General features: G+C 37.3%; 2 protein-coding genes across 2 annotated transcripts; both read right to left on the reverse strand.

Moving 5' to 3' along the window:
• Positions 1-4,468: 4,468 nt before the first annotated feature.
• On the reverse strand, positions 4,469-8,888 carry LOC148743403 (uncharacterized). The gene is made up of 7 exons (XM_088726286.1): positions 8,823-8,888; positions 8,662-8,721; positions 7,823-7,885; positions 7,553-7,615; positions 6,688-6,729; positions 6,270-6,309; positions 4,469-5,932 (listed from the first exon to the last, which is right to left on the reverse strand). Exons 1-7 carry the CDS (start codon positions 8,854-8,856, stop codon positions 5,833-5,835), a joined length of 402 nt encoding a protein of 133 aa, XP_088582412.1. The 5' UTR covers positions 8,857-8,888; the 3' UTR covers positions 4,469-5,832.
• A 308-nt stretch (positions 8,889-9,196) lies between these two features.
• LOC148743404 (G protein-coupled receptor GRL101-like) lies at positions 9,197-12,242 on the reverse strand. Its single transcript, XM_088751145.1, has 5 exons — positions 12,214-12,242; positions 11,813-11,884; positions 11,410-11,481; positions 9,575-10,574; positions 9,197-9,295 (listed from the first exon to the last, which is right to left on the reverse strand). Exons 1-5 carry the CDS (start codon positions 12,240-12,242, stop codon positions 9,197-9,199), a joined length of 1,272 nt encoding a protein of 423 aa, XP_088607271.1.
• Positions 12,243-13,678: the final 1,436 nt, after the last annotated feature.

Genomic DNA, 13,678 nt, shown 5'->3' on the forward strand with positions numbered 1-13,678 from the left:
GGATTGTAAACATTGACAGTTTTATGAACAGAAATGGAGAAGTGGAAATGTTGCTTTAAAAATAAACATAATTTTCAGTAAACAAAGGATCGTAAAAATGTAGATGAGACTTTAAATTAATTCTAATTCAACAACAGACGGTAAAAGTAAAATAAAATATTCATCTTAAACTTGTGAGAAAGATTGTTGATATTTCCCTCGATAAACTGTAAATTACAACTACGAAAAGGCAAACTCGCATTTGTTAAGAAAGGATTGCAAAATTTGTTTTGTTTTCCATTTAAAATGGAATGATGAAAGTTCACGGTTATAGCAGTGGCAAAGAGAAAAAAAAGAAAAATGAAGCCAAGTCTTGTTCATACCTCTAGTACCTCGCAAATTCAAGAAATTCGCGAAATCTGCGACGACCAACAAACTACTGACGTTTACGAAACCCCAATTTCCACTGAGTTTGTCGCTCATGACAATCTGGAAGACGTTAAAGCAAATTCTTTTCACTAAAAATTATTTTGACTCCTCCACTTCAAATTGCACTTGAACAATAATTATATCGGTCAATCATGGTAAATGCATGTGCATCGCTGAATGAGGCCTTCGATCAAGCCATCTTCTCGGAACAACGACAAGATACCATCCAGACGTTCGATAGAAAGCTTCATCTTTCGACAAACATGGTCCAGAAGCTGGCAGATGCTTGTTTGTCTCATGTTACACGACAATCTGTGTACGAGAAACTCAACATTACCGGCCTCAATGGAGTACTGGCATTGGCGCCATCTGCAAAATCAACTTGTCATCATATATCGAACTCCGCTGGAGAATTCTCTCAGGAGTTCATTTCCAACTGTCGTAACAGTAAGCAGTCTGAGTCTCAAATGATGACTTATTTTTCAGGAAGGTGTAAAATTACAAAACAATGTGAATCCATCTTCAGGATGAACGATTTTTTCCGCTCTGAGGGCATCCATCGATTAATCGCGCGGACACGAACTCGTCCTCGCGAAAATGAGCCTGTGAGTCAGCGGTATAGTTACAAACGCGTGACCGGATATAAAAGTGTAAGCTAGAATTGCAAAAACCGGAAATAAACCATGCTAAGTTGATAAACTAATATCTCGAAAATTAGTTCGGTGACCTACCCTGATTTTTTGTATACAAATTATTTTCATCATTACGCATTTCTAAAGAAAATTTGAAAAAAATTTATCTAGTGGAAATTTTTTTAAATTTTAAAACAGCATTTTCCTAAATAATTCAAGTTCTACTAGGTAGTTTTTTTTTTTATATCACGTACACAGGTAGAGAATGTGATGACGTTTAAGAAATTTTAAAAAAAAAATTAGGTCACCGACTTGGTTTTTGAGATATCTTTCAAAAACTGAGTTTTAGAGGGTCTTTTAGCACTACTGTACTGTTGCCATGGCAACAGATAATGCTTGACGAACCCCCTTAAAAGATTGCCCTAACATAGTGTTATGCATATGTCGAGTTATTATCCTGATGATAAGTTTGACAGTCCTGATATCTTTTACTGATTGGCGCTTGCTGTTAATTGTTGAAAACTCTTTCGAGCCTCCTTAAGAGCATTTAGTTCTTTAATAGTGGAATAAAAGAATGTTCTCCTCATTGCTTCAGTACTGGGTTTGGTTTAGCGGTATAATGTTTTTGTTCTGCTAGAGTATTTCTATTCAAACCGGAGTGAGTCCAAGGTTGCAATTAAGTTTTCCGGTGCTTTTCCATCAATAACTTTCTTTGAGAGGCCGAATTTATTGAGCTTGAATAGTTGATTAGCCGGTAAGTAAGTAGTAGTAAGTAATTTATTTATCCACATTTCACAATTGAGTATAACTCGTTTTAACGTGAACATGCCAGGTTAAAATAATATATATAACAAGCTAGACAATGATGATAATAATAGTAATAAAAAGGAACTATAAAAACATATGGAAATCATGATGTATATATAGGAAATAAATAGGAATCAATAAAACTAAGAGGGAACAAGCTAGGGATAAAATAAGCTATGTACAAAAGTTGCATTCACACTCCACACTGGTAGTCAAGTTGACCTCGTCCAGCATTGATTTAAAAATATTAAGAGAAGGAGCTCTTCTTGCATAGTCAGGTAGATTATTCCATAATCTTGTAGTGACGTATTGATATGACCTATGCATGAATCTGCTAGAATAAGTAGGCAGATCAAGCCTGCAGAAGCCTCTGAGGTCATGTTTATTATTACGAAATAAAAACATCTCCCTAATATTGTTCGGCCCCATGTTATATAAGCATTTATAAAAGAGGCAGAGAGCATGAGTATATCTGCGATGCTCTAGGGTCTTCAGACCCACATGGTCAAGTAAGGTAGTATATGAGTTTGACTTAGCCATGTTTAAAAGAGTTCTTATGGCATACTGATTAGTGAGCTCCAGTTTGTTAGATAGGCCAGATATTAGCCACGTAAGCTTTTAAAAATTATCTTAAGATCGTGCATCCCGAGGACTATCCAAAATTAATCGAACGCAGCGTTTTTGAAGTTTAAACAGTTCGTCTAAGTTGGTTTGGCTACAGTCGCTCCAAACAGTGTAGCGATAAGTGAAGAGCGGTTTGATACTTGCACTGTAGAGAAGCAATCGATATTTGTTTGGTACATATTTCCGAGCTCTTGCTAAAACTGCAATTCTTTGAAGTAGTTTTTGGCGCACAGTGTGTCAATGTGTTCGTTCCAGGTGAGATGACTATGAATATACAGTCCTAAGATGCGTTCTGACCTAAACCTTAACGAGTTTCATGCTGTCAACTGAAAGATCAAGAGATTGTTTGCTGAATTTGCAGGTTTTTGTCTGCTCGAAATTCTACTGTACTTTGTCTTTGCGCGCTGGATGCATTTTCGAGAACAATTCCCGAGAACTCCGGCGAAAACAATTGATATTACCATATTCAGTTCGCCTCATGACAGTAACTAAGGAATTTTAAAGCATTCCAGTTACACTTACCTTTCCAGGCTTACCTTTGCAATTACATTTCCGCAGTAATATTTCAGGTAATTACTCCTAAGATTCTTTATTTCTTGTTCTTCCGATTAAGTTGTCCGCACCACAAAGCACGTGTCTTCAACAATTGACTGAACACAAAACGTAAAGATGTTGTTATCATTCTTATCTTATTCCAGCCGAGAAAGTCTGAATAACTAACACACCACTGTTTATGATAATACATTAATAAGTAAATTTATCATTATCATTGTTATTGGAAAGACAGTGGCATGGGAAAAATTAGTTAGTGCTTAATGTTAAGCCGCTAAATCTATAGATGTTTTGTAACCCCGTAAATGAAGAATGGCTGAAGTAATTCATTATTGCCTTTGAGTTAAATATCGAGGAAGCAAAAAGTGCAGTAAATTTTTCCGACAGGTTTAATATCTCCACCCCCCACTCAATTAAGTCTGTGACCTATTTTACTAACATTTCACCCTATCGACATTTGGAAAATCAAAAAGAGGTAAATACCTGGAGTATATTTTCGCTGCTCCCTCATTTGAACTCAGATCGAACTGCCTTTAAACAGCGTTGAATTCACATACAGAAAGCCGTCTGTGTACAGCTGTTCCAAAACATTATCTTAAGATGAATATTCTTAAGAAAGCGCTGTCCATTTATTTCAAGTCAGTAAGGATGACAACTGTTAAGAAGACGTTGCCGAACTTGTGCGCGCGTCTCTAGCGCCTAAGCATTTATAGATTATGCTAGTAAAAGTGGCATATTATGCTAGTAGCAATGCTTTTTTTTGGCCAAATTATGCTAACGTTATGCTCTTTTTTCCAAATTATGTCACCGTTTTTTTAAATTATGCTCTTTGAAAAAATGCAAATAAGTCCAAAATATATATTATTTAACTAGAAGCCGTTCGTCTACAGGAAAGAAACGCAACAAATCCACAATGAATTTCAAATAAACATGTGGTTCAGGTTAGACCCGGGCTCAGTGCTTCACAGTGACCTACAAATGCTACTAGTTTAACTAAAAACTTTAAATATCGATTAAGGTCACCAAGTGCTTGGGACTAGAGACAAACTATTATCAAATAATGGCATCAAAAATGATCTGATAATTATCAAAATGAGTAAATTATGCTAGCATTGCTACTTGGCAGAAATTATGTCAGTTTGCTCGAATTATGCCAAAAATTATGCTAGCATACTCTGTAAATGTCTACTAGTGCCCACTTGCTTTGAGATCACATAATGTCGCCAGCAAATCACGCAGACTTTTTTTTTGATGTGTGCAAGCTTTTTTGTTTTTTTTTTGAGTCGTTAGAAAAGTTTTGAGCTTTTGAGTAGCAATTTGTTTGACGCCGGGTTGTTGGTATTTACTGTGTTTACCGTGAGTTTACAAATAACACCTCAGGCGCGCCACCACTTGATGGAATTAGAACCAGTAACTCTTATGAGCCGTAACAAATAATTATGAACTTTCCTCGTGATCCTCATTTATTACGTTATGGAGTAGGGAGAAGTGTGTCATATCGCTTAATTATGTCAATAAAAGGTGAGCACATGGAAAACGATACAGAAAAGAATATCCTGGCATTTCTCTTATTCTCTTTTATTCTAGAGGCAGTTTCATACATTTTCATGAATATGTAAGCTCCAAAATTTTCATGCTGTTTTGGTTGCAAGAGTTGAAGTGAGATACTTGCTTTATCTCTAAATATCTCAGAATTTTAATACAACATGAATATAATTACAACATTAATATAATAATTATTTGATTACTAACGACGTTACCTCTTAATTAATAGTCACCTTCCGTAAGTTTTACTCAATGGTGCTATATATTAACATGATCCTTTAACCAGGAGCCATTTCATCAATATGTTAACACTTTATTAATTAAAATTTTTCACATTTCATCCCAGCGCACTGTTTAATTTTTTGTCTAAACGAGGATCAAATGTTAGATAATTCATAGGCCAGAAAGCGTGCATTTTCTGAACTCTGCAGCAAATATATTTAAATACCTGTTCTTGTTCTTAATATAATTATGTACATCAGGGCGAACGAGCAAACACGTGATCAAAAATGGCAAAAAAAAAAACCACCCTTGTAGTCCTCGATGTGCCATCCTGTCGTTTCGAGCCAAATAATGCCATTAGTTTCAACCGCGCCCCTCTTTTCTTTGTAGAAACTATGATGATGTAAATCACAATGAAGCACTGATAATGTTAAGAGGCAATGACGAAAATTTCAATCGTGAATATGAAATACCTAAAAGGGTGCCTGAGAGGGTGCCTGAAAGGGTGCCTGAAAGGGTGCCTGAAAGGGTGCCTGAGAGGGTGCCTGAAAGGGTGCCTGAAAGAGTGCCCGAAAATCTCCCAAAGATGATGTCAATAGAAATGGCGGATGTCCCAAGACATGCGCAATTTGCATCATGGAGGAATAAAATCCTCAAGAAATGATCTGATCAATTATCTGTTTAACGTAGATAAGTGATAGTGCGTAACTATAACTGATTAAACCACTGAAGCAAAGAAAAAAAAATTTTTTTGGGAAGGTTTTTAAGATAGCGAAGGACTGAGCGAGATTTGACTTGACTTAAAATAACCAACGCACACTGAGGGGTTTAATAGAACTGACTTAATGATTCTTTTTAAACTCCTAAACTGAGGCACAAAATGAACGCAAATAGTTTCTTCTTAGGTACAAGAATCTTCTACAAAGAATACGCTTAGTTAAAATGGTGCCACAGCTGTATCTCATCACTGATCCCAATGACCAATTCTGCTTAGAAAATTGTTCAAAATTTCTTTTGCAACAATTTCCTCGAATTACACCACCTACAGTGCCGTCTCGTTTTCGAAACCTTGCTCTTCATGGATAACTTTGGAAGCCGAGTACGACTTTCGACGCTTTGAAGATCTTGATTGTCCCCATCTTCTGTTAAAAAGAAAGAAGTTTTTTGGGGTCTTTCTCCGACAACAGCCCTATTCTGTCGTTTGATCGGTCAGACAGTCAATCAGTCCGTCGGTTGGTCAGACAAGTACTCAGTCAGTAATTCCAAGTTGAAAAGTCAATGGTCATTTAGGCGACTGGTCAGCGATTTGTCTGTCAGTCGGTCAATTAGTCAGTCAGTTACAATGACAGTCACTCTTTAAAAAAAAAAGGTCAACCTTTAAGGAGTCAGGTTCTCAGTCACTATGTCTATCAACTATGTAATAGTAACTGAGCGTCATCAGCGTAAGATAAAACTGGGCGTATCTCTCTGCTCACTCACCTCTTTTCGGTTGAAAACCTTAAACTTTTGCTCCGTTTACCTACAATTAAATGGACACGGTAGGTAAAATAAAAAATTCAAGAGATGTTGTACTTGATGCCTTACTGCTTGCTGCTCAGTAAACAACATTCTAACATCATTCTCCTAAACGAAAGCGTGCAACAGGATTAACTTGAAGATAAACATTGATTTCTTTTACTGAATATTAATCAGTATTCTGCCCTATCATGTTATGCTTATAAAAAAATTGTTTTTCAATATCCTCTCACAGAAAGACATAACTATTCTGAGAACTCCACTCTCCATATGACTCTGATATTTGATACGAAGTTTGATAATAGACTATATCCACTCCTGGTCATAGAAATTTTAAATTTGTGATAAAGGTCTTTGTAAGCCCTTTGTAAGGTTAACCTACCTCGAGTAAGGGACACAGAATCAAGCTCTTGCTCCCCTTGCTCTGCGTTGATAAAAAGAAAACGAAAAAAATAAGCAAATATACTATGGGTATTTAAGTTGTGCTCCTTCTAAAAGGGGTCTTCACGACTTTTCAACCGCAAAAAGTCGACTTGTGTGTACTCATGCGTGTATGTCTCTTGCATATCTTGTTTCTCGACACACTCGAGAAGGGATATAGACCTCTTGTTTGCATTGGCTTGTTCCGCAAAAAATGGTAACCCCGCGAAGACTTAACACGGGGTTCAAAGTCACATACATATCACGTGCTCCATCATAAACGGTTCCAAGAGGAAAGTGAGAGAAACAATCATGGCGTTGGCAGGATATGTCGATTTCACTAATCAAAAGTTATTCTCATCTCTGAGCCGAAAGGGAAGTCAGTTAACGTGGACCATCGTGATTTACTGAAGTAGTTTCCTTTTTCTGAGGTTACTTGAATCGAAAAATTAATCCGCTTGCTTTTTTTCAAGATATCAATTCAACCTACGAGCAACAAAGGCTCTCCTGTAAGAGCATTGAGGTTTTGATTTTACAAGTTGAATTTCAACTTTCTCCACCCCAAACTTTACTCATTAGCGCTGAAGATTTCATGTTTACGTTCTGTATTAGTAAGCGAACAAATAAAGTAAGGTAAATTTCTGAAGAAACTGTGGTGTTGCGTCGGTGAGGGTATTAAAAGATGATTTGATTTCACCACCTCAGTTGATAAATAAATGTAAATTGCCCACCGCAGAGAGTCTCTAAACTTTTCAAACTCTTCACGGTGGCCAATTTATATTTTCGACCCAGTTGAAAAAACCATATTAGAAGGTGAGACGAATTACCTTGATTTGGCTGAGCTGATCCAATAGCACCTGGTTCGATTCTTTCGGCCTCGTCGAGTCCTCCTTGAAACCATTAGGTAAATTATACCATGCATTACAATAGTTGTCGACTAATTGACAATATTGTACGCTACTCTTCACAACGTTTTGAAAACACTGAATCTGAGTATTTGTGATTATTTCAACTAGACTTTTACAAACTCATTACGGTGGACAATTAACATTATCAACCCAGTTGATAAAACCATATTATAAGGTGAGACGACCTACCTTCATTTGGTTGAGCTGATCCGATAGGTGCTGGTTCAATTCTTTCGGCTTCGTCGAGTTCTCCTTGAAACCAATAGGTAAATTATACCTTTACATATATCTTATTAACCAAGCGCGAGGGCCGTACTGGGAGAATATCGGCCCGAGGTCTTGACAGTACGGACCGAGCGCAGCTCGGTCCGTACAAAAAAAAAAAAAAGGGCAGATATTCTTCCAGTATGGTCCCGAGCAAGCTTGGTTAATAAGAGCTTTATTATACGACTGAAGTTCAAAGGGACACAAGTGCGGTATCATTCGAGACCATTCGGGACAGTACCCGGTCCAATACTGAGAGAATGTTGACCGGCAATAGAGCATTTTGATTGGTTGATTTTAGTTATTGGCCCTCTGACTGCCCGAGTCGTGTAATAAATTAAAATAGTTGTCGACTAATTAACAATATTGTTCGTTATTCTTCATGACGTTTTGAAAACACTGTATCTGAGTATTTGTGGTTATTTCAAAATCAAAAACTTCTCCTAAACACGCTAGATCACTTTCTTCCCCTTTCCAGAAGATGATAACGACCGTGAGCTTAGGATCACACACCTAACCGTCTAAAAAGCTCTCAAATCGATCAAATTTTGTGTTACATGACGGGATCTAAAAATTAAAAGTAACAAAATGAACGAAAAAATGTTGGACGATTGTAATGAAAATAAAGACCTACGTCTAGGGGAATTAAAATTATCCAACCTTCCCAGGTAGAGAACACAATAAACATCATCAGCGCAAAGGAAACTTCAATACGACACTGTTCTTCCAGTTAAGATGGCTTTGGTTAGAAAACGTCAGCCTACCCTGTTGTGGGAGATGCGCACCCATATGTGCCAGTTCGATTGCTTCCGCACCCTCAACTTCTGCTTGAAAAATTAATCGAATATGTTTTAGTCACAGAATTCTGCTGTACCCTCGCTTAAAGTTTCCAAGAATTGTTAGCTGACACAAGAAAGGTTTTTACCTCCCTGGCCGCCGTGTTGATCATTTTCATCCATTCCCTGCTGGTTCACTTGTTCTCCCTGTCCTTCACCTTTTCAGGAAAACAACGAGAAAAGGCTAGTGAACGAACCCGGAAAGAAGGATCTGATAGAGCGAACGAAAGTAGTAACGAACGAACGCAGAGACCAACAAGGAAAAGCATGATTAAGTGAATTCCCAAATGCATGAATACATAAATGAATGAATAAATGATTGAATGAATGAATGCATTTGAAAAAAAATCAGTCAATCAATCAAAAACTATACTTGCAGAAATCTTTTAATAGTTAACCCAATTGCTTGGTTTATACCTTATTACTAAGTGTTAGCTGTAGTTTTATTTCTTCAAATATATGATCATAACATCGCACCTTCCTGATTTCGACAACAGCAAAAGAAACCGTTCTTCAAGTAGTTCCAGAATTTTTCCAATTTGTTCCCCAGAATGCCTCGGACCTGAGTAGGCAATAAACAAAAAAAAATCTAAATTTGTTCCTTGCTTTGAACTGGTCTCGCATAATAAAATGAAACAAGTGACTCTCCGCTTTTCAATGATTTTAAAAAGTGTCAGGGTCATTTTCGGGTCATCAAAGCAGCTGTGGGCATTCTTATCATAGTTCTCCTTGTCGGCTTCAACTCATTACCATTCCTATAATTAGGCTACCTACTTTTTGTAGCTCTAGTCGACGGAGTCTCTTTTGTTGATTGTAGTTGATTTATAGGCGTCTATCATACCTGTTCTGTTGACAAGGTGTACAGGATGGGATTCAAGGCAGAGTTGATCGGAAGGGCAAATACAGCAATCCAGACGGCGAGGTCACCTGGCGCTTTGAAAGACTTCTCGATGATGGTCCTCATGCCAAACACTATCACCGGCATCCAGCAGACACAATCACTAAGAATGATGAAAAACACCCGCCTTGCAAGAGCCGTTTCCCTCCTAAAGTTTACTCTTCTGGCCTGGATCTCTCTTGCAGTACCCTGGCGGGCTAATCGCCGGCTCGACAAGTAAGACTTGAGGAGTATCGTGACATAAGCAACCATGATGAACAAGAAAAAAGCAAAATTCAAAGCGACAAAGATAGCGACAGAATATTCCCAGCCTGCTGGCTTATCAGAGGTAAGCTGCAAGGGCAAACAAACCACACTTCTACCATAGTAACTATGGTACCTGAATGGGTCTTCAAAATACCCGATACCAAACATAGGAAAAAAGGCAATAAGGAAACCAATTGCCCACATGGAGATACACAGGATATGTGTTGCCTTTGGTTTCAGAGAAGCACCCTGGTAAGGGAACACAATATTTTTGAGGCGATCAGCAGAAATCAGTGTCATCATCATTACTGACACCTCACTTGACAACAAGGAGATCGCTCCAATAATTTGACAAGACAAGCCAGACCTCCACTGAAAGTCATGCAAGTAATATTCTCCTCTCCACAGCAGATCTTTGGTGCCGACAGTGACCAGGTAGGTGCCCATCACACCATCGGACACCGCCAAATGTAGCAACATGATGGACTGTACCACATTCTTCTCTTTGAAAATCACTCGCCAGGTTATGACAAACACTGCACCAGCCAGAGAAAACATTCCAATCACCCAGATACTTATCCTTGGGGCAGAATTCTTAAACATGCTCTCGCAGTTAGCAAAGTCGTCGTTGTAAATGAAAGCACAGTCAACGTCCTCCTTTTGCACATGACAGCACATCAGATTTGTGTCGAAACTCCTGCAATTGTAAAATAGGAAGTAACCAGTCTTCTAAGAAATTTTTACTCTATATGGATGATTTTTATAACTGTCTGTACGGAATATCGCCTATTGACGTTAACAACTTTGTTAATTTTGTTCCCCACAACCGCACAAGAAACTGTTTTAATCCGGAATTACTGCTGAAAACTCAGTCCTGTAAAACATCTTTATTTAAGGCCTCATATTTTAATAGAATTACAAAACTGTGGAATATTATGTGTAAAGTAGCTCCTCCGTCTTCCTTAGGTACTCTTTCATCCTTTAAGAACTTTGTCACTAATCACTATTTTAAATTATTAGCAAATGTTTTCGATATTGACCAACCGTGTACCTGGTCAGTGTTTATAGACTGTTCCTGCCATAGAACTCATTCGCACTGACTTAAAACTTTGTAATATTTATTTATTTTTTATTCTGTAGGGAGTTTCCTTGCATGGGTACTCACGTCCCGTTCGTTACTCCCTTTTGGCAATTTTTTTTGTACGTGTAACTTCTCGTTTATTACTTTTGTAACTCAGTAGAATGCCAATAAAATTATTTAAAAAAAAAAAAAAAAAAAAAAAAATGATTAAAATCGCATAAAACTTGTCCACAGGACCCAAGTCTTAAGAATGCGCCAAAAAAAGGGCGTCGTTGTATATGAAAGCAGGGTCAGCGTCGTCCTTGTGCATATTGCAACGCAACAGATTTGTGTCGAAACTCCTGTAAGTGTAATTATTTCAACTAAATAGATAAATAAAACTGCATACAACTTGTCAACTAGCCTTGTTAAAAACTTTAAGTTTTAAAATAAAACAATATAAAAAACTTACACTCGCAGTACATCATTTAACCCTTTGAAAAATCCATAAGGAATCTCCCTCATCTGGTTGGAATGCATATATCTGGAAATTAGATGGGGAAGAATTCATTAAATAGGATGGAAGTCTACAGTCTTGAAGCACCTTTTATATATTGATTGTCATTTTATTAACACTCACAGAATTTTCAACTGTTTTATTTCTTTGAAGTTTTCAACGGAAACTTTAGTCAATTTATTATCAAAGATTTCCCTGACAGAAGTAAAGACAAAAAAATCAATCAGCGCAACAGCAATGATACCATTTTTCACTCAGCACTGATGCCTGGATTTAAAACCAAAAATTACTATTGTTAGAGGATGCTGAGATACCACTTCGATGAAATTAATCACCATATGATTCATTGCCTACTTACATTATCAAAAGCCGGCTCAGATCTTTGAAAATTCCTGTTGGTAAATATTCGAGTCTGTTTCCTGATAAATAGCTGATGAAAAAAGGAAAAATGTTTTTCCTGTTTTCATAACAGAGAAAGTAACTTACAACAATTTTCAATGTAATCACATTGGTTTTTTTAAGTTTTTGGTTATTTCTAGTGAAGCGTCATCGTCATCATTGCCAGAAATTTGGGACAATATGGCGGAGGCGGTTCTCGTGTTACAAACAAAATGTATAAGAAAATGTATAAGAAAAGATTGTTTTTTCAAAATAGCTGTCTAAGAATGGGATATTCTTTAACTGCGTAGTTGGAAATGCAGCCTGCATCGGTTAAAGCGTTCATCGCTACGAAAAAGAAATACTTAAATTCAAGCCTACCTTTTCCCAAGGTATAAGAGTAAACCCATAATTCTGACTCCATTTTCCCATATGAACTCTTAAAATCTGCTTCGACTAGGTGTTACAATTCTTTTGTCGTGGGAACAACCTTGTGAAGATTCGCAACTGCGTAGTTCGATATGCATTCTGCGGACGCGTTCTCAACTAAATCGTTTGTAAACAGTCGAATATGTTGGCCCACAAATCTTCCTTGAGCCAGGAGACTCAGACTCTTCGTATTTTCACAGAGCTCAAAAGCTCAATACGCCAGTTTTAAATACCCAAATTTTAGGAAGGAAGAACACGAAAGATACAAGTCCCTGTAACTGCACAGTTTGGCCGCCATTTTCCTTGTTTTGACGTCTCCTTTGGTTTTCTGGGATAGTAAGGTACTAGGCTTGGTTTTATGGAAACAGAAAGTTACGTGTTCACTTCACTTCCACCGCCGCCGTATTGAATTGTCTGTAATACGATATACCGCTGACATTTCGTAACGGGCTCGAAATGTCCCCGATTTCTGGTGATGTGGCATAAATTTTACAACTAATTTCCAAGGTATTCAAAAAATCCCTCTTATTATTTCTAACCCGGCTAATCCCCTTCCAGGTTCTCTAGTTATCTTCACAGACCCTCCACAAGCATATTTTTCAGAAATTTTGGCGAAACATAGAGAAGTTACAACAAAGGGCGTTAAATTTCCATAATTGGAGAACGTGATCGATCCCAGCGTATGTTGCAGGCAAATGCGATGAGAAAAAAATCCGTCAGTCGGGCTGGGTCACACAAATCAGCGTAATGACATATTCAAATCCTAGAAACTAGATACCAAAACTACTTAGATATACAATAAATACTCACAGGTTATGCAGCTTTGTCAGTCCCCAAAATTGTTTAGGATGGAGCTTCTTTAACTTGTTCTTCTCCATTTTTCTGTTAAATTGCCAATCATATTACCTGTTCATGGCAGGTTTTTTTTCTCCTTTTTTTTTAATTTCAAGGTGAATGTTATATGAGTGGTAAGTATTTTGAGTGCTTTTCTAGTAAGTGCCCGAAAACCAAAGCCAAATTAAAGTAATCGCAACGAATCCAGCCTGCATTAAATGTAAATAGAGTGACAAGCAAACGACTTCAAGCGCGAGAAAAAGCGACTGACCCAGACACGATTAAGAGAATGACACAAGTTTTAAGATTGATCATGAAGAGAATAAAAGCAAAGCGAGAGCAATCCTTGACGATTAAATCGATCTATCTTTGACCTTGCATAGCTCGAAAATTGTCGAATTCGAAAGCAATTTTAAGAAAGTCTAACTAAACAGTCTCTGTTACCGTTATTTAGATGCAGCATTTCTTTTTTCAAATTTGCCTTAAGTGTTCCATTTTCAAATTCATAAATCAATCAGTCAATCAATCCACTAAGAAAAAAGTAACAATCAATCAGTAATTAAAACTGTTCGTCACTACTCAC

Source organism: Stylophora pistillata, chromosome 1, assembly GCF_964205215.1.
Source record: "Stylophora pistillata chromosome 1, jaStyPist1.2, whole genome shotgun sequence".
Taxonomy (NCBI): Eukaryota; Metazoa; Cnidaria; class Anthozoa; order Scleractinia; family Pocilloporidae; genus Stylophora; species Stylophora pistillata.